This window comes from Balaenoptera musculus, chromosome 1, assembly GCF_009873245.2.
Source record: "Balaenoptera musculus isolate JJ_BM4_2016_0621 chromosome 1, mBalMus1.pri.v3, whole genome shotgun sequence".
In the NCBI taxonomy this organism is placed as follows: Eukaryota; Metazoa; Chordata; class Mammalia; order Artiodactyla; family Balaenopteridae; genus Balaenoptera; species Balaenoptera musculus.
The window spans coordinates 43,890,439-43,916,369 of record NC_045785.1 but is presented as its reverse complement, the minus strand read 5'-3'; the positions used below and the strand labels follow the sequence as shown (position 1 = coordinate 43,916,369).

General features: G+C 37.4%; 1 protein-coding gene across 6 annotated transcripts in view; it reads left to right on the top strand.

Annotated features, from left to right (window-relative positions):
* TUT4 (terminal uridylyl transferase 4) overlaps positions 1–25,931 on the top strand; it is a 148,943-nt gene that overhangs the window by 45,227 nt on the left and 77,785 nt on the right. For all 6 annotated transcript variants that reach the window (XM_036844951.1, XM_036844941.1, XM_036844967.1 and 3 more), the window contains exon 4: positions 6,602–6,718. In XM_036844951.1, coding sequence (XP_036700846.1) covers positions 6,602–6,718 — 117 coding nt within the window. The remainder of the gene's footprint in view (positions 1–6,601; positions 6,719–25,931) is intronic.

Here is a 25,931-nt window from a genome sequence, read left to right as displayed (position 1 = left end):
GGTTTTCTCTGGGTATATGCCCAGTAGTGGGATTGCTGGATCATATGGTAATTCTATTTTTAGTTTTTTAAGGAACCTCCATACTGTTCTCCATAGGGGCTGTATCAATTTACATTCCCACCAACAGTGCAAGAGGGTTCCCTTTTCTTCACAACCTCTCCAGCATTTGTTGTTTGTAGATTTTCTGATGATGCCCATTCTAACTGGTGTGAGGTGATACCTCATTGTAGTTTTGATTTGCATTTCTCTAATAATTAGTAATGTTGAGCAGCTTTTCGTGTGCTTCTTGGCCATCTGTATGTCTTCTTTGGAGAAATGTCTATTTAGGTCTTCTGCCCATTTTGGATTGGGTTGTTTGTTTCTTTAATATTGAGCTGCATGAGCTGTTTATATATTTTGGAGATTAATCCTTTGTTGATTCGTTTGCAAATATTTTCTCCCATTCTGAGGGTTGTCTTTTCGTCTTGTTTATGGTTTCCTTTGCTGTGCAAAAGCTTTGAAGTTTCATTAGGTCCCATTTGTTTATTTTTGTTTTTATTTGCATTACTCTAAGAGGTGGATCAAAAAAGATCTTGCTGTGATTTATGTCAAAGAGTGTTCTTCCTATGTTTTCCTCTAAGAGTTTTATAGTGTCCAGTCTTACATTTAGGTCTCGAATCCATTTTTTTTTTTTTTTTTTTTTTTATTTATTTATTTTTGGCTGTTGGGTCTTTGTTGCTGCGCGCGGGCCCTCTCTAGTTGCAGCGAGCGGGGGGCTACTCTTCATTGCGGTGCACGGGCCTCCCACTGCAGCGGCCTCTCTTGTTGCGGAGCAGGGGCTCCAGGCACGCGAGCTTCAGTAGTTGTGGCTCGTGGGCTCCAGAGCGCAGGCTCAGCAGTCGTGGCACACGGGCCCAGCTGCTCCGCGGCACGTGGGATCCCCCCAGACCAGGGCTCGAACCCGCGTCCCCCGCACCGGCAGGCGGACTCTCAACCACTGTGCCACCAGGGAAGCCCTCGAATCCATTTTGAGTTTATTTTTGTGTATAGTGTTAGGGAGTGTTCTAATTTCATTCTTTTATATGTAGCTGTCCAGTTTTTCCAGCACCACTTACTGAAGAGGCTGTCTTTTCTCCATTGTATATCCTTGCCTCCTTTGTCATAGATTAGTTGACCATAGGTGCGTGGGTTTATCTCTGGGCTTTCTATCTTGTTCCATTGATCTATGTTTCTGTTTTTGTGCCAGTACCATATTGTCTTGATTACTGTAGCTTTGTAGTATAGTCTGAAGTCAGGGAGTCTGATTCCTCCAGCTCCGTTTTTTTCCCTCAAGACTGCTCTGGCTATTCGGGGTCTTTTGTGTCTCCATACAAATTTTAAGATGATTTGTTCTAGTTCCGTAAAAAATGCCATTGGTAATTTGATAGGGATTGCATTGAATCTGTAGATTGCTTTGGGTAGTATAGTCATTTTCACAATATTGATTCTTCTAATCTCTCCATCTGTTGGTATCATCTTTAATTTCTTTCATCAGTGTTTTATAGTTTTCTGCATACAGGTCTTTTGTCTCCCTGGGTAGGTTTACTCCTAGGTATTTTATTCTTTTTGTTGCAGTGGTAAATGGGAGTGTTTCTTTAATTTCTCTTTCAGATTTTTCATCATTAGTGTATAGGAATACAAGAGATTTCTGTGCATTAATTTTGTATCCTGCAACTTTACCAAATTCATTGATTAGCTCTAGTAGTTTTCTGGTGGCATTTTTAGGATTCTCTATGTATAGTATCATGTCATCTGCAAACAGTGACAGTTTTACTTCTTCTTTTCCAATTTGTATTCCTTTTATTTCTTTTTCTTCTCTGATTGCCGTGGCTAGGACTTCCAAAACTATGTTGAATAATAGTGGTGAGAGTGGACATCCTTGTCTCGTTCCTGATCCTAGAGGAAATGCTTTCAGTTTTTCACCATTCATAATGATGTTTGCGGTGGGTTTGTCGTATATGACCTTTATTATGTTGAGGTAGATTCCCTCTATGCCCACTTTTTGGAGAGTTTTTATCATAAATTGGTGTTGAATTTTGTCAAAAGCTTTTTCTGCATCTATTGAGATGATCATATGGTTTTTATTCTTCAGTTTGTTAATATGGTCTGTCACATTGTTTGATTTGCATATATTGAAGAATCCTTGCATCCCTGGGATAAATCCCACTTGATCATGTTGTATGATCCTTTTAATGTGTTGTTGGCTTCTGTTTGCTAGTATTTTTTTGAGGATTTTCGCATCTATATTCCTCAGTGATATTGGTCTGTAATTTTCTTTTTTTGTAGTATCTTTGTCTGGTTTTGGTATCATGGTGATGGTGGCCTCATAGAATGAGTTTGGAAGTGTTTCTTCCTCTGCAATTTTTTGGAAGAGTTTGAGAAGGATGGGTGTTAGCTCTTCTCTAAACGTTTGATAGAATTCACCTGTGAAGCCATCTGGTCCTGGACTTTATTTGTTGGAAGATTTTTAATCACAGTTTCAATTTCATTACTTGTGATGGGTCTGTTCATATTTTCTGTTTCTTCCTGGTTCAGTCTTGGAAGGTTATACCTCTCTAAGAATTTGTCCGTTTCTTCCAGGTTGTCCATTTTGTTGGCATAGAGTTGCTTGTAGTAGTCTCTTAGGATGCTTTGTTTTTCTGTGGTGTCTGTTGGAACTTCTCCTTCTTCATTTCTAATTTTATTGATTTGAGTCCTCTCCCTCTTTTTCTTGATGAGTCTGGCTAATGGTTTATCAATTTTGTTTATCTTCTCAAAGAACCAGCTTTTAGTTTTATTGATCTTTGCTATTGTTTTCTTAGTTTCTATTTCATTTATTTCTGCTCTGATCTTTATGATTTCTTTCCTTCTGCTAATTTTGGGTTTTGTTTGTTCTTCTTTCTCTTCCTTTAGGTGTAAGGTTAGATTGTTTATTTGAGATTTTTCTTGTTTCTTTAGGTAGGCTTGTATAGCTATAAACTTCCCTCTTAGAACTGCTTTTGCTGCATCCCATAGGTTTTGGATTGTCGTCTTTTCATTGTCATTTGTCTCTAGGTATTGTTTGATTTCCTCTTTGATTTCTTCAGTGATGTCTTAGTTATTTAGTAGTGTATTGTTTAGCCTCCATGTGTTTGTGTTTTTTACTTTTTTTTCCCTGTAATTCATTTCTAATCTCATAACGTTGTGGTCAGAAAAGATGCTTGATATGATTTCAATTTTCTTAAATTTACTGAGGCTTGATTTGTGACCCAAGATGTGATCTATCCTGGAGAATGTTCCATGCACACTTGAGAAGAAAGTGTAATCTGTTGTTTTTGGATGGAATGTCCTATAAATATCAATTAAATCTGTCTGGTCTGTTGTGTCATTTAAAGCTTCTGTTTCCTTATTTATTTTCATTTTGGATGATCTGTCCATTGGTGTAAGTGAGGTGTTAAAGTCCCCCACTATTTTTGTGTTACTGTCGATTTCCTCTTTTATAGCTGTTAGCAGTTGCCTTATGTATTGAGGTGCTCCTATGTTGGGTGCATATATATTTATAACTGTTATATCTTCTTCTTGGATTGATCCCTTGATCGTTATGTAGTGTCCTTCCTTGTCTCTTGTAACATTCTTTAGTTTAAAGTCTATTTTATCTGATATGAGTATTGCTACTCCAGCTTTCTTTTGATTTCCATTTGCATGGAATATCTTTTTCCATCCCCTCACTTCCAGTCTGTATGTGTCCCTAGGTCTGAAGTGGGTCTCTTGTAGACAACATATATATGGGTCTTGTTTTTGTATCCATTCAGCAAGCCTGTGTCTTTTGGTTGGAGCATTTAATCCATTCACGTTTAAGGTAATTATCAATATGTATGTTCCTATGACCATTTTCTTAATTGTTTTGGGTTTGTTTGTGTAGGTCCTTTTCTTCTCTTGTGTTTCCCACTTAGAGAAGTTCCTTTAGCATTTGTTGCAGAGCTGGTTTGGTGGTGCTGAATTCTCTTAGCTTTTGCTTGTCTGTAAAGCTTTTGATTTCTCCATCAAATCTAAATGAGATCCTTGCTGGGTAGAGTAATTTTGGTTGTAGGTTCTTCCCTTTCATCACTTTAAGTATATCATGCCACTCCCTTCTGGCTTGTAGAGTTTCTGCTGAGAAATCAGCTGTTAACCTTATGGGAGTTCCCTTGTATGTTATTTGTCATTTTTCCCTTGCTGCCTTCAATAATTTTTCTTTGTCTTTAATTTTTGCCACTTTGATTACTATGTGTCTCGGCGTGTTTCTCCTTGGGTTTATCCTGTATGGGACTCTCTGCACTTCCTGGACTTGGGTGGCTATTTCCTTTCCCGTGTTAGGGGAGTTTTTGACTATAATCTCTTCAGATATTTTCTCTGGTCCTTTCTCTCTCTCTTCTCCTTCTGGGACCCCTATAATGCGAATGTTGTTGCGTTTAATGTTGTCCCAGAGGTCTCTTAGGCTGTCTTCATTTCTTTTCATTCTTTTTTCTTTATTCTGTTCCACAACAGTGAATTCCACCATTCTGTCTTCCAGGTCACTTATCCATTCTTCTGCCTCAGTTATTCTGCTATTGATTCCTTCTAGTGTAGTTTTCATTTCAGTTATTGTATTGGTCATCTCTGTTTGTTTGTTCTTTAATTCTTCTAGGTCTTTGTTAATCATTTCTTGCATCTTCTCAATCTTTGCCTCCATTCTTATTCCAAGGTCCTGGATCATCTTCACTATCATTATTCTGAATTCTTTTTCTGGAAGGTTGCCTGTCTCCACTTCATTTAGTTGTTTTTCTGGTTTTTTTTCTTGTTCCTTCATCTGGTATATAGCCCTCTGCCTTTTCATCTTGTCTATCTTTCTGTAAATATGGTTTTTGTTCCACAGGCTGCAGGATTGTAGTTCTTCTTGCTTCTGCTGTCTGCCCTTTGGTGGATGAGGCTATCTAAGAGGCTTGTGTAAGTTTCCTGATGGGAGGGACTGGTGGTGGGTAGAGCTGACTGTTGCTCTGGTGGGCAGAGCTCAGTAAAACTTTAATCCGCTTGAATGTTGTTGGGTGGGGCTGGGTTCCCTGCCTGTTGGTTGTTTGGCCTGAGGCAACCCAACACTGGAGCCTACCTGGGCTCTTTGGTGGGGCTAATGACAGACTCTGGGAAGGCGCACACCAAGGAGTACTTCCCAGAACTTCTGCTGCCAGTGTCCTTGTCCCTACGGTGAGGCACAGCCACCCCCCGCCTCTGCAGCAGACCCTCCAACACTAGCAGGTAGGTCTGGTTCAGTCTCTGTGGGGTCACTGCTCCTTCCCCTGGGTTCCAGTGTGCGCACTACTTTGTGTGTGCCCTCCAAGAGTGGAGTCTCTGTTTCTCCCAGTCCTGTTGAAGTCCTGCAATCAAATCCCACTAGGCTTCAAAGTCTGATTCTCTAGGAATTCCTCCTCCCGTTGCCGGACCCCCAGGTTGGGAAGCCTGACGTGGGGCTCAGAACCTTCATTCCAGTGGGTGGACTTCTGTGGTATAAGTGTTCTCCAGTCTGTGAGTCACCCACCTAGCAGTTATGGGACTTGATTTTACTGTGATTGCGCCCTTCCTACCGTCTCATTGTGGCTTCTCCTTTGTCTTTGGGTGTGGGGTATCTTATTTGGTGAGTTCCAGTGTCTTCCTGTTGATGATTGTCCAGTAGCTAGTTGTGATTCTGGTGTTCTCACAAGAGGGAGTGAGAGCACGTCCTTCTATTCCGCCATCTTGGTTCCTCGTATTGTGTTTTTGTAAATTTTTTTTGTATCATCTTATGGGTGGAGTCTTGGCTTTGGATTCAGATACACATGAAATTAAATTCAGCATCTACCATGTAATATTGTTGTATCCTTGTGAAAGTCGCAAGGTCTACGAGTTTTTTTTTCACATCTATAAAATGAAGATAATGCCAATCTAGTTGGATTATTAGGGGAGTTAAAATGACAAATTATATGTCAAACATCTAGCATAGTGCCTAGCATATAACAGGCCCCTTGGAATTACTAATTTTTTATTATTTCAAGAATACATGTATAAAGTATGATTTAAGTATTGTGACTGATACTTTTCATGTGTCATAATTGTTTTTCCCTTCAGAGTAGTTAACTCAAGAGGTTATCCATTTATTCCCGTGTGATTGTAATTGAGTAGAGTGTTTTCAAAGCTCAGCTTTTGGAATTGTCTTCCATATTTGCAATTCATTCTTTTGAAATTCCCAATTTGAGGGTGAATTTTATTTTTTATGGTAATCAAAAAGACTGAAATTTTGAAACCAGTTTTTGAGACAGTGTTGGAATAAGACTAAATAATAATACTGCCTTTCTTATCTTACATTGGATTCTGAAGACTATATTATATTAGATAAGTATCAAACATATTTAGGATTATCATATCTTTTGAAATTAGTATATTATCTCCTATGATGACTATTTTGAAAAGGACAACTATCTCTTGGGTATATGAGTACTGAATTGTTTATTGAAAAGTACTCATTTGTTGCTTATTTTTGTCTCATATATTTACATAGTTGTATCCTTCACGTATATAGTTAAAATTTTACTTTTTTTTTGTTTTCTGAAAAAATGTTTTCAACTTTTTTTTTTAGCGCTCACCAGAATATACCAATTGCCGATATCTGTGCAAACTTTGCTTAATTCACATTGAAAACATCCAGGGAGCTCATAAACATATAAAAGAGAAACGACATAAGAAAAACATTTTGGTAAGTCTTTTTACAAAATATTTTATTTATTTATTGAATGGTAAAACTATATCAAATATTTTTTATTAATGAAAGTAAAAATCAAGTATTTGTCTAGTCATATAGTAGTAACTGAAATGATAGCGTTGAAAGCTGTGATTGCCTTTCTTATCTTAGGTGATCAGGAGGGGAACCTTCTCAGAGACCAGTTTGCTCATCCTAAAGTATGTTGATTCCTAAGCTTAAAGGTACAATCAGTTAGTCCAACCAGTATTTACTGAGTTCTTATGTGTTAGGTCTAGGGAGTGGTGAATAAGATAGTCATGGTTCTTGTCCTCAGAGTTTCTAAAGTATTGGTGAAGGCATACATTGAATAAGGATTTAAGTATGATGAGTTTTATTAAAGGGGCAATTGTGGTGCTAAGGAAGTGCACAAGGATATTTTACTTAATTTAGAGGAGGGATAGTTTCTTTGAGAAAGTGACATTTGTTGAACCTTGAAGGTAGAGGTTGAGTGGCATAGAAGGGTGAGATGAGAGCATTTTACACAAAAAAGCAGTATGAAGGTCTCTAAGTTATGAAAGGACATGGCATATGAAGAGCTGAAAGAGCATGATTGGAGCAAAGAGAACCAGGAGGAAAATGGTATGAGATGAAGCTGGAGAAGCCCAGATCATGCGGGGCCTTTTAAGGTTTAGCCTTTGGGAATTCATAAGTTTTCAGTGATTTTTATTAGAACATTTCATATAGACATAGTATAAGTAGAATGTTTTCTTTTTAAAATTCATTAGTATGTTAGCTATTTAATTTTTTCTTTTCAAAGTTATAATATTAATTCTATATAACTTCTTACTTATCTCTAAGATATCTTCTCTGAGAAATACTCTTTTACTTGACCTTCCCAACAAGTCTGTGTTATAGGTACACTTTCTTGGTGCTCCCATAGTGGCTTGATCAGAAAACCTTATACACTGTGTTATAAATGTCTGCCTTCTCTCTTCTTCTAGGCTTCAGTATCCAAATATTTTCGAGGACAGGTTTAATTTCTTATTTATTTTTGTTTCTGCGTTGCTTAGTACAGTGTCTGACACATAGTAGGTGCTCAGCACATTTTTATTGAAAACAATGAATGCATTGAAAAAATTCAGGAACTTAGAAGGAAAAGAAATCATTCAAATTTTATCAGCCTATTATTTTGATTTAATTAGCATTTCAGAAGACTTAATAGAACAGAGCCAAAGTGGTAGTTTAGGAGATAATAACTGAGAAATTTCAAGAAATGTTCAAAGATGCTGATCATTAGTTGCAGGAAGCTCAGGGAATTCCAAACAGACTTAAAAAGAAAGCCATTATACATTATATACATTATAGGGAAATTTTAGAATATTACAAAAAAACAAACTAACCTTAAAAGCAGCTGTACTGGACTTTTGGTGAAGTTGGAATAAAAGGGACTGGATTTACCTTCTCCTCGAAATAACCAACAAAACAAAACAAAAACAAAAACAAAAACAAAAAAAGACAAAAATCACTAATAATGTCTTCTTTAGGCAACAAAGGACCAACAGTGAATGGAAAACAAATGAGATGAGCTCAATGATTACTCCAATTTGAGAGAGTTTCTAGATGGTATTATAGGGAGTAGAATGCAGTGGACTCCCAGGGTTGAGGAGATGGACGAGTCCAGGGAGTACAGTGTGGCTAGAGTTTGTAGGACAGAATAACAAAAACGAGAAAGCTATACAGAGAGAAACCCAGAGATCTGTGGACAGTCCCCTCAGAGTATTCAGCACAATACTATGGTGCATGCATGTGGGAAAGCTTCCTGAAGCCAGGGAAAGAACCATCTGGGGATTAAAACAGTGCTTGGTGCTCACACAGAGCTGGGAATAGTATTTTCCAACTATCCAGACTGAAAAGCCTCATACTTTGTGGGGTATTGGGTAGAGTACTCAGAAAGGTCTTGTTTTAGTAATGGGGAATATTTAACCCTAAACTAAATGTGGTCTGGTCCCAACTAAAAAGTTTTAAAGGCAAGATCCAAAAGAATAAACTATTTCCAAGTATTTCATGTCATTATAGAACGAAGCTTGAGAATATTTATAGGAATACAAAATATCCATCACTGCCAAAAAGTTCACATTGTCTGCCATTCAGTCAAAGATTATCAGGCATACGTGGAAGCAGGAAAATACAAACCATGAAGAGAAGAAAGATCAGCCAATCAAAACTGACCTTGAACTGACCCAGTAGAATTAGTAGAGAAGGACATTAAGGCAGTCAGTATAACTATATTCCTGATGTTCCCAAAAATAGAGACATGGAAGATATAAAAAAAGATTCAAATTGAACTTATAGGAGTGAAAACTACAATGTCTAAGATGAAAAATACAGTGCGTAGGACTAATGGCAGATCAGATATTGCAAAAGAAAAGATTAGTGAGGGGCTTCCCTGGTGGCACAGTGGTTAAGAATCTGCCTGTCAGTGCAGGGGACACAGGTTCGAGCCCTGGTCTGGGAACATCCCACATGCTGCGGAGCAACTAAGCCCATGTGCCACAACTGCTGAGCCTGCGCTCTGGAACGCGCGAGCCACAACTACTAGCCTATGTGCCACAACTACTGAAGCCCACGTGCCTAGAGCCTGTGCTCTGCAACAAGAGAAGCCACCGAAATGAGAAGCCCATGCACTGCAACAAAGAGTAGCTCCCGCTCGCCACAACTAGGGAAAGCCCACGCGCAGCAATGAAGACCCAGTGCAGCCAAAAATAAATAAATAAAATAAATAAATTCATATTAAAAAAAAAAGGTAAGTGAACTTGAAGATAAAGCAATGGAAACTATCCAAAATGAAACAGAAAGAAAAAAGAACTTGGGAAAAAGAAAGAAAAGAGGATCATTGAGCTCTGGGATAATTGATATGTATGTACCAGTTCTACACAAACTCTTCCAGAACATTGAAGAGGAAGAATGCTTCCCAACCCAGTCTATGAGGCCCACATTACTCTAATACCAAAACCAGGAAAGGACATTACAATAAAAGAAAACTTCAGACCAATATCCCTCATTAACATAAATGCAGAAATTCTAAACCTTATTTTAGAAAATTGAATCCAACAGTATATTTAAGGAAGAAATACATCATGACCAAATAGGAATTTATTACAGGAGTGCATTGTTGGTTTAACATTAGAAAATGAATCAATGTAATTCATCATACTAACAAACCAAAAAAGAAAACTATATGATCATCTTAGTAGATGCTGAAAAAGCATTTAAAAGTCCTGATTAAAAAATCTCAGCAGACTAGGACTAGAAGGGAGCTTCCTCAACATGATAAAGAACATGTGTGAAGAAGTTACAGCTAACGTTATACTTGATGAAAGACTGAACGTTGTCTCCCTAAGATTAGGAAAAAAGACAGGTATGAAAATGGTATAGCTGCTGTGGGAAACTGTGTTGCAGTTCCTCAAAAAGTTAAAAATGGAATTACCGTGTGATCCAGCAATTACACTTTTGAGTATATACTCAGAAGAATTGAAAGCAGGGTCTTGAAGTGATATTTGTACAGCCATGTTCATCGTAGCATTATTCACAATAGCTTAAACACAGAAGCAGCTCAGTTGTCCATCAACAGATGAATGGATAAATAAAATGTCACATATACATACAGTGAAATATTATACTGCCTTAAAAAGCAAGGCAGGGAGGACTTCCCTGGTGGTCCAGTGGGTAAGACTCTGTGCTCCCAATGCAGGGGGCCCAGGTGCGATCCCTGGCCAGGGAACTAGATCCCACATGCATGCCACAAGTAAGAGTTTGCATGCCGCAACTAAGAGTCCGCATGGTGCAACTAAGAAGTCTGCATGCTGCAACTAAGAGCCTGCATGCCACAACTAAAACAGATCATGCGTGCCGCAACTAAGCATGCCACAGCAAAGATCCGCATGCTGTAACTAAGACCTGGTGCAGCCAAAATAAATAAATATTTAAAAGAAAAAAAAAAAGCAAGGCAGAGACTTCCCTGGTGGTCCAGTGGTTAAGACTTTGCCTTCCAATGCAGGGGATGTGGGTTCGATCCCTGGTCGGGGAGCTAAGATCAGACATGCCTCCTGGCCAAAAAACCAAAACGTAAAACAAAAGCAATATTGTAACAAATTCGATACAGGCTTTGAAAATGGTCCACATAGAAAAACATAATCTTTAAAAAAAAAAAAGGCAAGGCAATTCTGATATGTTACAACATGGAAGAACCTTGAGTAAATTAAAGCTAAGTGAAATAAGCCAGTCATAAAAAGACAAATACTGTATGATTCCACTTATATGAGGTACTTAGAGTAGTCAGAATCATAGAGATAGAAAGTAGAATGGTGGTTGTCAGGGACTGGAGAGATGGAGGAATGGGGAGCTATCCTTAATGGGTGTAGAGTTTCGGTTTTACAAGATGAAAAGAATTCTGCTGAATGATGGTGATAGTTGCACAACAAATGAATGTCCTTAATTCCACTGAATTGTACTTGTAAAAATAGTTAAGATAGTAAATTTTATGTTATATATTTTATCACAATAAAAAAATTGGAAAAAAAGATATGTTCACTCTTACCACTTTTATTCAGCATTTTATTAGAGGTTCTAGACAGTGCAGTCAGGCAAGAGAAAGAAAGGAAAGCTATCCAAATTGGAAAAGAAGAAGTGAAACTATATTTGTAGGTAATATGATTGTTTATACAGAAGTCTAGAAAAGAGTTATTCATTAGAATTAATGAGTGAGTTTAGCAAGGTTGCAGAATACAAGCTCAATATGCAAAAATCAATTATATTTTTATATACTAACGGTAAACAGTATAAAATTGAAATTTAAAAAACTGCTATTTACAATAGCATCAAAAATATGCAAAACTTATGTACTGAAATTACAGAACATTAATGAGAGAAATTAAAGAAGAGCTAAAGAAATGCAGAAATAAACCTTTTTTATATGTTGGAAAAATTGATACTGTTAAATTTCTTTCTAAACTGACCAAAATCCCAAATTGAAAAGCTGATTCTAAAATTCATCTGGAGGGACTTCCCTGGTGGTCCAGTGGTAAAGAATCCTCCTGCAATGCAGGGGATGTGGGTTCGATCCCTGGTTAGGGAACTAGGTTCCCACATGCCACGGGGCAACTAAGCCCATGCGCCACAACTAATGAGCTCATGTGCCTCAACTAGAGAGCCTACGTGCTGCAAAACTACAGAGCCCACATGCCCTGGAGCCTGCGCGCCACAACTAGAGAAGAGAAAACCCGCATGCCACAACTTCGAGAAGCCCGCATGCCTCAACGAAGATGCCACATGCTGCAACTAAGACCCGACACAGCCAAAAACAAACAAATAAATAATAAATAAATCTTTAAAAAAAAGCTGTAATGGAAAAGAATCTGAAAAAGAATCTGTCTGTATAACTGAATCACTTTGTTGTACACCTGAAACATTGTAAATCAACTATAATTCAATAAAAAAGATAAAAAAGAAGAGAAAAGCTAAAATTCATCTGTAAATGCAAAGGCCCTAGAAAATCTAAAACAACTTTGAAAAAGACCAAAGTTGTAGGACTAACAACACCTGATTTCCAGACTTATAAAGCTACAGTAATCAAGACAGTGTGGTATTGGCATCAAGTAGACAAGTAGATCAGTGAAGCAGAATAGTGAGTCTACAAATAAGACTACAGTTCTATGAACAACTGATTTTTGACAGACATTCAAAGGTAATTCAGTGGAGAAATGATATTCTCTTAAACATATGAATAGTTAGATATCCATGTACAAAGAAAGACGTTTGATCCATACCTTGCACTATGTAAAAAAATAACTCAAAACTGGATTACAGACCTAAACGTAAAACCTAAAAGTATAAAATTTCCAGAATAAAAAATGAGATAAAATCTTTATGACCTTGGATTAGGCATAATTTCTTAGGTATGATACCAGAGGAAATAAATGATTAATGGGACTTCCTCAAAATTATAAACTTCTGCTTTTTGAAAGATATTTTTTAAAGAACAACAATATTAGCTGCAGACTGGGAAAAAATATTTGCAAATCATATCTGGTAAATTATTTGTATATAGAAGATATAAAAAACTTTCAAAACTCAATGATAAGTATAGTAATCCCCCCTTACTCGTGGTTTTGCTTTCTGTGGTTTCAGTTACCCTTGGTCAGCCATGTCTGACAATATCAAATGGGAAATTCCATAAATAAACAACTTAACAGTTTTAAGCTACATGCCATTCTGAATAGTGTGGTGAAATCTCATGTTGTTCAGCTTCATCCTGCCTGGGATGTGAAACATCCCTTTGTTTAGCATGTCCACGCTGTGTATACTACCTGCCTGTTAATCACTTAGTAGCCATCTTGGTTATCAGATTGGCTGTTGGTGGTATCACAGTGCTTGTGTTTGAGTAATCCTTATTTTATTTAATAATGGCCCCAAAGTGCAAGAGTAGTGATGCAGGCCATTTGGGTAGTCTCTTAATGTGCTTAATTTATAAATAAAACTTTATCATAGGTATGTATGTAGAGAAAGAAAATAGTATTTACAGGGTTTGGTGCTATCTGTGGTTTCAGGCCTCCACTGGAGGCGTTGTAACATATCCTCCAAGGATAAGGGGGGACTATTGTAAACAAACAACCAAATAAAAATATGGGCCAAAGGTTAGAGCCAACACTTTTTTAAAGAAGACATACAGATGTCAAACACATGAAAAGATGCTCAACATTATTCGTCATTAGGGAAATCACTACACTTATTAGAACAGCTAAAATTAAAAAGATTGACTATGCCAAACGTTGTCAAGGATGTGAATGAATGGCAAGTCTAAAACAGGGCTGGTGGAAATGTGAACTATTACATCCACTTTCTTTTTATTTTGTTTATTTTTTTAAACTTTAAAAAGATATTTATTTATGTGGTTGCACTGGGTCTTAGTTGTGGCTCACTGGCTCCTTAGTTGCGGCTCGCTGGCTCTTTAGTTGTGGCACGCGTGTGGGATCTAGTTCCCTGACCAGGGATCGAACCTGGGCCCCCAGCATTGGGAGCACGGAATCTTATCCACTGCACCACCAGGGAAGTCCCCTTATTTCTTTTTAAAGATTTTTTTTCTTTTTTAATTAAAATTTTTTTTAAAATTTATTTTGCTGCATTGGGTCTTAGTTGCGGCACGTGGGACCTTCTTTGTGGCATGCACGGTCTTTTCGTTGCGGTGTGTGGGCTTCTCTAGTTGCGGCACACGGGCTCCAGAGCTCATGGGCTCAGTAGCTGAGGCATGCAGGCTCTCTAGTTGTGGCATGTGGGCTCTAGAGCACACGGGCTTAGTAGTTGCGGCCTGTGGGCTTAGTTGCCCTGTGGCACATGGGATCTTAGTTCCCCGACCAGGGATCGAACGCGCGTCCTCTGCATTGGAAGGCGGATTCTTTTTTTTTAAATTGTATTTATTTACTTATTTATTTATGACTGTGTTGGGTCTTCGTTTCTGTGTGAGGGCTTTCTCTAGTTGCGGCAAGTGGGGGCCACTCCTCATCGCGGTGCGCGGGCCTCTCACTATCGCGGCCTCTCTTGTTGCGGAGCACAGGCTCCAGACACGCAGGCTCAGTAGTTGTGGCTCACGGGCCCAGTTGCTCCGCGGCATGTGGGATCTTCCCAGACCAGGGCTCGAACCCGTGTCCCCTGCCTTGGCAGGCAGATTCTCAACCACTGCGTGGAAGGCGGATTCTTAACCACTGGACCACCAGGGAAGTCCCTAAAGGTTTATTTTAAAATTATTTTTAATTGAGAGTTGGTTGACATATAACATTATATTAGTTTCAGGTGTACAACATAATGATTCAATATATGTATATTTTGTGAAATGATCACCACAGTAAATCTAGTTAATATCCACCACCACACATAACAATTTTTTTTTCTTGAGGTGAGAACTTTTAAGATTTACTCTCAGCAACTTTTCAATATACAATACTGTATTATTACCTATAATGTCAAACAGCATATTATATCTCCAGGACTAATTTATTTTATAACTGAAAGTTTGCACCTTTTGACTACTTTCACCCATTTCGCTCACCCCCAACCACCCACCCCTGCCTCTGGCAACCACCAATCTGTTCTCTGTATGAGTTCAGGTTTTGTTGTTGTTTTTAGATTCCATGTGTGAGATCATACAATATTTGTCTTTCTCTGTCAGACTTATTTCATTTAGCAATATGCCCTTAGGGTCCATCCATGTTGTGGCACATGGCAAGATTTTCTTTATTTTTATGGCTGAAAAATATTCAGTTATATATATGGACCACATTTTCTTTATTCATTCATCCATCAGTGGACACTTAGGTTGTTTCCATGTCTTGGCTATTGAAAATAATGCTGCAGTGAACATGGAGGTGCAGATTTCTTTTCCTGTTAGTGTTTTCATTTCCTTTGGATAAATACCCAGAAGTGGAATTATTGGATCATATGGTAATACATCCACTTTTGAAAACATTTTGGCAGTTTTTAAAAAGTTAAACATATACCTAATATATGATTCAGCCATTCAATCCCTATGGATTTATTCAAGATAAGTGAAAGTATATGTCTCTACATTTACTTGTATATGAGTATTCATAGCAGTTTTATGTGTAATAGCCAAAGAGGTGAACAGATATACAAATTGTGGTATATCCATACCTTGTTATACTATTTGGTGTAAAAAGGAATGAACAGCACAACATAGATGAATCTCAAAATAAGTATCCTGAGTGTAAAAAGCCAGACAAAAATGACTATATACTGTGTGATTCCATGCATATAAATTCTAGAAAATGCAGTCTAAGCTATAGTCATAGACAGCAGGTTGGTGGTTGCCTGAGTATGGGTGTGAAGAGGGAGGGAGTGATTACAAAGGGATATGAGGGAATTTTTGCGATTGATTGATATGTTTATTATCTTGACTGTGGCGATGGTTTTATTATATACATATGTCAAAAATGAACCAAATTGTAAACCTTAAATATGTGCAATTTGTTGTATATAAATTATATCTCAGTAAAGTTGCTTTTTGAAAAGCAGCCAGAAAGAAAAGTTAAGGTCATTCATAAAGGTGTGGAAGTTGGGAATGTGGCTGACTTACCAGTAGTAGCAATAGAAGCCAGAAGACAGTTGAATAGTATCTTAAGAGTTCTGGAGAGAGGAAAACCTCCTGTCAACCTTTATTTCTATATTCAGTGAAATTATCTAACAATAATCAATACAGAATATATATATATACACACACACACACACATACACACACTTATTTATTTTTTATATTTATTTTATTCAAGTATAGTTGATTTACAATGTTATAATTTCTGCTTTATAGTAGTGATTCAGTTATACATATATATACATTCTTTTTAGTATTTTTTTCCATTATGGTTTATCCCAGACATTGAATATAGTTCCCTGTGCTATACAGTAGAACCTTGTTGTTAAGCCATTCTATATATAATAATTGGCATCTGCTAATCCCAAACTCCCAATCCATCCCTCCCCCTCCCCCATCCCCTTTGGCAACCACAAATCTGTTCTCTGTCTGTGAGTCTGTTTCTGTTTCAAAAATAAGTTCATTTGTGTCATATTTTGGATTCCACATATAAGTGATATTATATGGTATTTGTCTTATTCTTCCTGACTTACTTCACTTAGTATGATAATCCTTAGGTTCATCCATGTTGCTGCAAATGGCATTGTTTCATTCTTTTTTATCGCTGAGTAGTATTCCATTGTATATATGTATCATGTCTTCTTTATCCTGTTGATGGACATTTAGGTTGTTTCCATGTCTTGGCTACAGTGACTAGTGCTACTATGAACAGAGGGTGCATGTTAACATCTTTATTGGAGTATAATTGCTTTACAATGGTGTGTTAGTTTCTGCTGTATAACAAAGTGAATCAACTATACATATACATACATCCCCATATCTCCTCCCTCTTGCGTCTCCCTCCCACCCTCCCTGTCTCACCCCTCTAGGGGGACACAAAGCACCTAACTGATCTCCTTGTGCTATACGGCTGCTTCCCACTAGCTATTTATTTTACATTTGGTAGTGTATATATGTCCATGCCACTCTCTCACTTCGTCGCACCTTACCCTTCCCACTCCCCATGTCCTCAAGTCCATTCTCTATGTCTACGTCTTTATTCCTGTCATGCCCCTAGGTTCTTCAGAACCAGATAAGGATGGCAGTGTCTGATTTATTTGTGAAATAGAATCTTTAACTTAATGGTGAGTCTGACATATTAAAGGGATTGAGTAGGAAAGACAAATGGTTTTCTCCCAAGCAGTCTCCAAACCACCCACTCTCCTTTGTGTGTGTGTGATTTTTTTTTTAATTTGCCAGGTATTTTATTTTATTTTATTTTTTAACATTTTTATTGGGGTATAAGTGCTTTACAATGGTGTGTTAGTTTCTGCTTTATAACAAAATGAATCAGCTATACATATATCCCCATATTCCTCCCTCTTGTGTCTCCCCCCACCCTCCCTATCCCACCCCTCTAGGTGGTCACAAAGCACCGAACTGATCTCCCTGTGCTATGCAGCTGCTTCCCACTAGCTATCTATTTTACATTTGGTAGTGTATATATGTCAGTGCTACTCTCTCACTTCTCCCCAGCTTACCCCTCCCCCATCCCATGTCCTCAAGTCCATTCTCAACGTCTGTGTCTTTATTCCAGTCCTGCCCCTAGGTTCATCAGAACCAATTTTTTTTAATCTTTAGATTCCATATATATGTGTTAGCATACGATACTTGTTTTCCTCTTTCTGACTTACTTCACTCTGTGTAACAGACTCTAGGTCCATCTACCTCACTACAAATAACTCAATTTCATTTCTTTTTATGGCTGAGTATTATTCCATTGTATATATGTGCCACATCTTCTTCATCTATTCATCTGTTGATGGACACTTAGGTTGCATCCATGTCCTGGCTATTGTAAATAGTGCTGCAGTGAACATTGTGGTACATGTCTTTTTGAATTATGGTTTTCTCAGGGTATATGCCCAGTAGTGGGATTGCTAGATCATATGGTAGTTCTATTTTTAGTTTTTTAAGGAACCTCCATACTGTTCTCCATAGTGGCTGTATCAATTTACATTGCCACCAACAGTGCAGGAGGGTTCCCTTTTCTCCACACCCTCTCCAGTATTTATTGTTTGTAGATTTTTTGATGATAGCCATTCTGACTGGTGTGAGGGGATACCTCATTGTAGTTTTGATTTGCATTTCTCTAATGATTAGTGATGTTGAGCATCTTTTCATGTGTTTGTTGGCAATCTGTTTATCTTCTTTGGAGAAATGTCTATTTAGGTCTTCTGCCCATTTTTGGATTGGGTTGTTTGTTTTTTGATATTGACCTGCATGAGCTGCTTGTATATTTTGGATATTAATCCTTTGTCAGTTGCTTCATTTTCAAATATTTTCTCCTATTCTGAGGGTTGTCTTTTTGTCTTGTTTATGGTTTCCTTTGCTGTGCAAAAGCTTTTACGTTTCATTAGGTCCCATTTATTTTTGTTTTTATTTCCATTTCTCTAGGAGGTGGGTCAAAAAGGATCTTGCTATGATTTATGTCATAGAGTGTTCTGCCTATGTTTTCCTCTAAGAGTTTTATAGTGTCTGGTTTTACCTTTTTTGTCTTTAATCCATTTTGAGTTTATTTTTGTGTATGGTGTTAGGGAGTGTTCTAATTTCATTCTTTTACATGTAGCTATGTAGCTGTCCAGTTTACCCAGCACCACTTATTGAAGAGGCTGTCTTTTCTCCATTGTATATTCTTGCCTCCTTTATCAAAGATAAGGTGACCATATGTGCATGGGTTTATCTCTGGGCTTTCTATCCTGTTCCATTGATCTATATTTCTGTTTTTGTGCCAGTACCATACTGTCTTGATTACTGTAGCTTTGTAGTATAGTCTGAAGTCAGGGAGCCTGGCTCCTCTAAATCCTGAACAAAATACTAGCAAACAGAATCCAACAGCACATTAAAAGGATCATATACTATGATCAAGTGGGGTTTATCCAAGGAATGCAGGGATTCATCAATATATGCAAATCGATCAATGTGATAAACCATATTAACAAATTGAAGAAGAAAAACCATATGATCGTCTCAATACATGCAGAAAAAGCTTTCGACAAAATTCAACACCCATTTATGATAAAAGTCCTCCAGAAAGTAGGCATACAGGGAACTTAACATAATAAAGGCCATATATGACAAACCCACAGCCAACATCATTCTCAGTGGTGAAAAACTGAAACCATTTCCACTAAGATCAGGAACGAAACAAGGTTGCCCACTCTCACCACTTTTATTCAACATAGTTGTGGAAATTTTAGCCACAGCAATCAGAGAAGTAAAAGAAATAAAAGGAATCCAAATCGGAAAAGAAGAAGTAAAACTGTCACTGTTTGCAGATGACATGATACTATACATAGAGAATCCTAAAGATGCTACCAGAAAACTACTCAGGCTAATCAATGAATTTGGTAAAGTAGCAGGATACAAAGTTAATGTACAGAAATCTCTTGCATTCCTATACACTAATGATGAAAAATCTGAAAGAGAAATTAAGGAAACACTCCCACTTACCATTGCAACAAAAAGAATAAAATACCTAGGAATAAACCTACCTAAGGAGACAAAAGACCTGTATACAGAAAACTATAAGACACTGATGAAAGAAATTAAAGATGATACAAACAGATGGAGAGATATACCATGTTCTTGGATTGGAAGAATCAACATTGTGAAAATGACTATACTACCCAAAGCAATGTACAGATTCAATGCAATCCCTATCAAACTACCAATGGCATTTTTCACAGAACTGGAACCAATAATTTCACAATTTGTATGGAAACACAAAAGCCCCTGAATAGCCAAAGCAATCCTGAGAAAGAAAAACGGAGCTGCATGTATTTTTTTGAATTAGAGTTTTCTCTGGATATATACCCAGGAGTGGGATTGCTGGATCATATTCTTTTTGTAGTTCTATTTGTAGTTTTTTAAGGAACCTCCATACTTTTCTCCATAATGGTTGTACCAATTTACATTCCTACCAGCAGTGGGAAGGGTTCCCTTTTCTCCTCAGCCTCTCCAACATTTGTTATTTGTAGACTTTTTAATGATGGCCATTCTGACTGTTGTGAGGTGGTACATTGTAATTTTGGTATGCATTTCTCTAATAAGTAGTGATGTTGAACATCTTTTTGTGTGCCTGTTGGCCATCTGTATGTCTTTGGAGAAATGTCTATTTTGGTCTGCCCATTTTTCGATTGGGTTGTTTTTTGTCATTGTTGAGTTGTATGATCTCTTTGTTTATTTTGGAATTAAGCCCTTGTTGGTCACATCATGTGCAAATATTTTCTCCCAGTCCGTAGGTTATCTTTTTGTTTTGTTTATGGTTTCCTTTGCTGTACAAAAGCTTATAAGTTTGATTAGGTTCCATTTGTTTATTTTTGCTTTTATTTCTATTTCTTTGGGAGACTGACCTGAGAAAACATTGGTATGATTTATGTCAGAGAATGTTTTGCTTATGTTCTCTTCTAAGAGTTTTATGGTGTCATGTCTTATGTTTAAGTATTTAAGCCATTTTGAGTTTACTTTTGTGTATGGTGTGAGGGTGTATTCTAACTTCATTGATTTACATGCAGCTGTCCAACTTTCCCAGCACCACTGAGAGCAGAATATATTGATGGACAAATGAAATGAGAGAGTTAACCTCCAAAAGACCCTCAGTAAAGGAAATTCTAAAGGATGTATTTTAGATTAAAGGAAAATGATCCTCAGGGAAACATGAGAGATGTGAGAAGGAATGGAGAATTAAAGACATATTGGTTGAATAAAATAACAGTAGCAGCAACAGTAACAACAGCATTCAATTTGTCAGGGGCAAAAATGCAGGTAGAACTCAAGTACTCAACAATAATAGGATGTAAGTTCGGAGAGGGTTATCAGTGTTAACAGCTTTTAAAAAAATTCTGGTTTGGGAAGAGAATAAAGATACTGGCTTATTTTTTAGATATTTTTAAGTTAAGTATATATGTTGAAATACCTAGGTAAGCAGTAAAAGAGGGGCGGTAGAGTAAAGCTTCCAAACTAGTATAGGAAGAAAGATTAAATAAGATAATGAAAAAGCCTCCATCCTAAAGAATGGGCAGGTGTGTGGGGTAGGGTGGTGGGCTGAGGGTGTCAGCAAAAGCAGATGAAAAAGAAGCTCAATCAAAATTTATCTTACACCTATCCAAAAAGATAAATGAGCTATATTTTTCCAGTTAAAAGACTGGTACAAATTTTTGATTTATAAATAATTTATTGTGTACCTTCAGCTTCTGTCTTCGGCACTGATAGTATAGAGATCTAAAAAAATAAAGCATTATAACATGTGGATGTAGGGAGTTCACAGGTATTGGGAACCGGGCATATAAGCAAAGGGTTGAAAGAGTGTGGTAAGTGTGATAGTAGATGGTTTTTAGAATATGCTGTGACAGCAGATTGGGACTTATGTAATAAAGTGTGTAGTGAGTCAGAGAAGGCTTAATAGAGATGGTGAATAGAGAATCTGATCCTAGTTCTTAAAAATGTTAGCCAGGGGGCTTCCCTGGTGGCACAGTGGTTAATAATCCACCTGCCAATGCAAGGGACATGGGTTCGAGCCCTGGTCCAGGAAGATCCCACATGCCGTGGAGCAGCTAAGCCTGTGCGCTGCAACTACAGAGCCTGTGCTCTAGAGCCTATGGGCCACAGCTGCTGAGCCTGCATACCACAGCTACTAAAGCCTGTGCCTAGAGCCCATGCTCCGCAACAAGAGAAGCCATGACAATGAGAAGCCTGTGCATCACAACTAGAGAAAGCCTATGTGCAGCAATGAAGACCCAAGGCAGCCAAAAAAAAAAAAAAAATGTTAGCTAGGTAAAGAAGAATACATCTTTACAGAAGAGAAACCAGCATGTGCAGAGTTACTGAAGCAAGAAACGGCAGACTGTGTTCAGGAAAAAACTAGTAGCTTAGCATAACTGAAGAAATCTGGCAAAGGGAGGGATGAAATATATGATGTTGGAGAGTTGGGCAAAAGCCTGATCATGAATGAATATGTATACTATGTTAGAGTGTTTGGATTTTATTTTGAGGTTTATGGAGCTTAATGACACATATTTTTGCAACATTACTCATCCTCGAATAAGTGTGAAAGAAGCCTTTGAAGGGTCTAGGTTGGGGAGACCAGTTAGTCTTTTTTTTTTTTTTTTTTTTTTTGCCGTGCCTTGTGGCATGTGGGATCTTAGTTCCCCGACCAGGGATCAAACCCGTGCCCCCTGCATTGGAAGCGCGGAATCTTAACCACTGGACCTCCAGGGACGTCCCACCAGTTAGTCTTTCATGATAATCTAGTCAGGCAATGAGGAACATTTGATATGAAGTAGTAGTTAGTGAGAATGGACTTGAGGTTAGAGTTTTAAGAGCAATGTAGGATATAGAATTGTGGAAGTAGAGGCCTAGGATGTCTAAAATGATCATAAGGTATCTGATTTGAGATGTTATTATAGATTGTGATACCATTAACTTAGAGGAAATACTAAAAGAAAAATGTTTTAGAACATACTCAGTTTGATACACTTGTAGGACATTTCAAGAAGAGATGTTCACCCATCAGTTGAATATAAAGATCTGGAATTTATATTAGGAGCTGGAGAATCATATTTGGTAATCTTCAGCATATCTAAGTCATAGATTTAGGTGAGATCACCCAAGGGAGTGAGAAGGAGAGAAGATCAAACAACACAAACATTTAAGGGACTAATAGTGGAGGAGCAACCAATAGACTGGATAATGATCAGAAAAATAGGAAAAATGGAGAAAGATATCACAGAAGCCAAAAATAAGGAGTTTTAAGAGGATAGTCCAAAGTATTGGATAATATAGATAAAAATAATCTAAGAACATAAAAATGTTTGACTTGGCAATAAGGAGGTTTTGATAATCCTGTAAGAGCAGTTTCTGTTTTAGAGCTAATGATATAGTTTTGAGTGAACAGGTTAAAGGAATGGTGTATGAACTCAACCTTCAGTAAGCTTCGTTGTGAAAAAAGAGGAAGGAAGATTGCTGGAGTGTCACACAGGATCTTTTTTTTTTTTTTTTTTTCACATATGGCATAGTGGAACTCTCATCATGGTTCACAGCTTTAATTTTTTATTAATTTCAATAATTGTGTAATTAATCCTTATCTCTCTCTTGACTGTAAATTCCATGAGGGCAGGGATTATATCCATTCTTTTTTCCCCGTTGTATCTCCATTGCCTAGCACAGTGCCTGACACTTAGATGCTCCATCATATTTGTTGACTAATTATTACATTGGAAGTGGAAAGTGCACAGACATGGGAGTTAGACCTAAATTTAATTCTCATTTCCACCGTGTGATTCTAGAAAAGATATTTAACATCCCTGAGCCTCAGTTTTCTTATCTATAAAATGATTATTTTTTCTTTTTTCCTTTAACATCTTTATTGGAGTATAATTGCTTTACAATGTTGTGTTAGTTTCTGCTGTATAACACAGTGAATCAGCTATATGCATATGTATATCCCCATAGCCCCTCCCTCTTGTGTCTCCCTCCCACCCTCCTTATCCCACCCCTCTAGGTGGTCGCAAAGCACCGAGCTGATCTCCCTGTGCTATGCAGCTGCTACCCACTAGCTATCTATTTTACATTTGGTAGTGTATCTGTGTCAGTGTTACTCTCTCACTTAGTCCCAGCTTACCCTTCCCCTCCCTGTGTCCTCAAGTACATTCTCTACGTCTGTGTCTTTATTCCTGTCCTGTCCCTAGGTTCATGAGAACCTTTGTTTTTTTTTTTTTTTTTTAGATTCCATATATATGTGTTAGCATATGGTATTTGTTTTTCTCTTTCTGACTTACTTCACTCTGTATGACAGACTCTAGATCCATCCACCTCACTACAAATAACTCAATTTTGTTTCTTTTTATGGCTGAGTAATATTCCATTGTATATATGTGCCACACTTTCTTTATCCATTCATCTGTCCATGGACACTTAGGTTGCTTCCATGTCCTGGCTATTGTAAATAGTGCTGAAATGAATATTGTGGTAATGACTCTTTTTGAATTACGGTTTTCTCAGGGTATATGCGTAGTAGTGGGATTGCTGGGTCATATGGTAGTTCTATTTTTAGTTTTTCAGGAACCTCCATACTGTTCTCCATAGTGGCTGTATCAATTTACATTCCCACCAACAGTGCAAGAGGGTTCCCTTTTCTCCACACCCTCTCCAGTATTTATTGTTTGTAGATTTTTTGATGATGGCCATTTTGACTGGTGTGAGGTGATAGATACCTCATTGTAGTTTTGATTTGCATTTCTCTAATGATTAGTGATGTTGAGCATCTTTTCATGTGTTTGTTGGCAATCTGTTTATCTTTGGAGAAATGTCTATTTAGGTCTTCTGCCCATTTTTGGATTGGGTTGTTTGTTTTTTGATATTGAGCTGTATGAGCTGCTTGTATATTTTGGATATTAATCCTTTGTCAGTTGATTCGTTTGCAAATATTTTCTCCTATTCTGAGGGTTGTCTTTTCATCTTGTTTATGGTTTCCTTTGCTGTGCAAAAGCTTTGAAGTTTCATTAGGTCCCATTTGTTTATTTTTGTTTTTATTTCCATTTCTCTAGGAGGTGGGTCAAAAAGGATCTTGCTATGATTTATGTCATAGAGTGTTCTGCCTATGTTTTCCTCTAAGAGTTTTATAGTGTCTGGTTTTACATTTAGGTCTTTAATCCATTTTGAGTTTATTTTTGTGTATAGTGTTAGGGAGTGTTCTAATTTCATTCTTTTACATGTAGCTGTCCAGTTTTCCCAGCACCACTTATAGAAGAGGCTGTCTTTTCTCCATTGTATATTCTTGCCTCCTTTATCAAAGATAAGGTGACCATATGTGGGTGGGTTTATCTCTGGGCTTTCTATCCTGTTCCATTGATCTATATTTCTGTTTTTGTGCCAGTACCATACTGTCTTGATTACTGTAGCTTTGTGGTATAGTCTGAAGTCTGGGAGCCTGATTCCTCCAGCTCTGTTTTTCTTTTTCAAGATTGCTTTGGCTATTCAGGGTCTTTTGTATTTCCATACAAATTGTACAATTTTTTGTTCTAGTTCTGTGAAAAATGCCATTGGTAGTTTGATAGGGATTGCATTGAATCTGTAGATTGCTTTGGGTAGTATAGTCATTTCACAATGTTGATTCTTCCAATCCAAGAACATGGTATATCTGTACATCTGTTTGTATCATCTTTAATGTCTTTCATCACTGTCTTATAGTTTTCTGTATACAGGTCTTTAGTCTCCTTAGGTAGGTTTATTCCTAGGTATTTTACTCTTTTTGTTGCAGTGGTAAATGGGAGTGTTTCCTTAATTTCTCTTTCAGATTTTTCATCATTAGTGTATAGGAATGCAAGAGATTTCTGTACATTAATTTTGTATCCTGCTACTTTACCAAATTCATTGATTAGCCTGAGTAGTTTTCTGGTAGCATCTTTAGGATTCTCTATGTATAGTATCATGTCATCTGCAAACAGTGACAGTTTTACTTCTTCTTTTCCGATTTGGATTCCTTTTATTTCTTTTACTTCTCTGATTGCTGTGGCTAAAATTTCCACAACTATGTTGAATAAAAGTGGTGAGAGTGGGCAACCTTGTTTCGTTCCTGATCTTAGTGGAAATGGTTTCAGTTTTTCACCACTGAGAATGATGTTGGCTGTGGGTTTGTCATATATGGCCTTTATTATGTTAAGTTCCCTGTATGCCTACTTTCTGGAGGACTTTTATCATAAATGGGTGTTGAATTTTGTCGAAAGCTTTTTCTGCATGTATTGAGACGATCATATGGTTTTTCTTCTTCAATTTGTTAATATGGTTTATCACATTGATCGATTTGCATATATTGATGGATCCTTGCATTCCTTGGATAAACCCCACTTGATCATAGTATATGATCCTTTTAACGTGCTGTTGGATTCTGTTTGCTAGTATTTTGTTGAGGATTTTTGCATTTGTGTTCATCAGTGATATTGGCCTGTAGTTTTCTTTTTTTGTGACATCTTTGTCTGGTTTTCATATCAGGGTGATGGTGGCCTCATAGAATGAGTTTGGGGGTGTTCC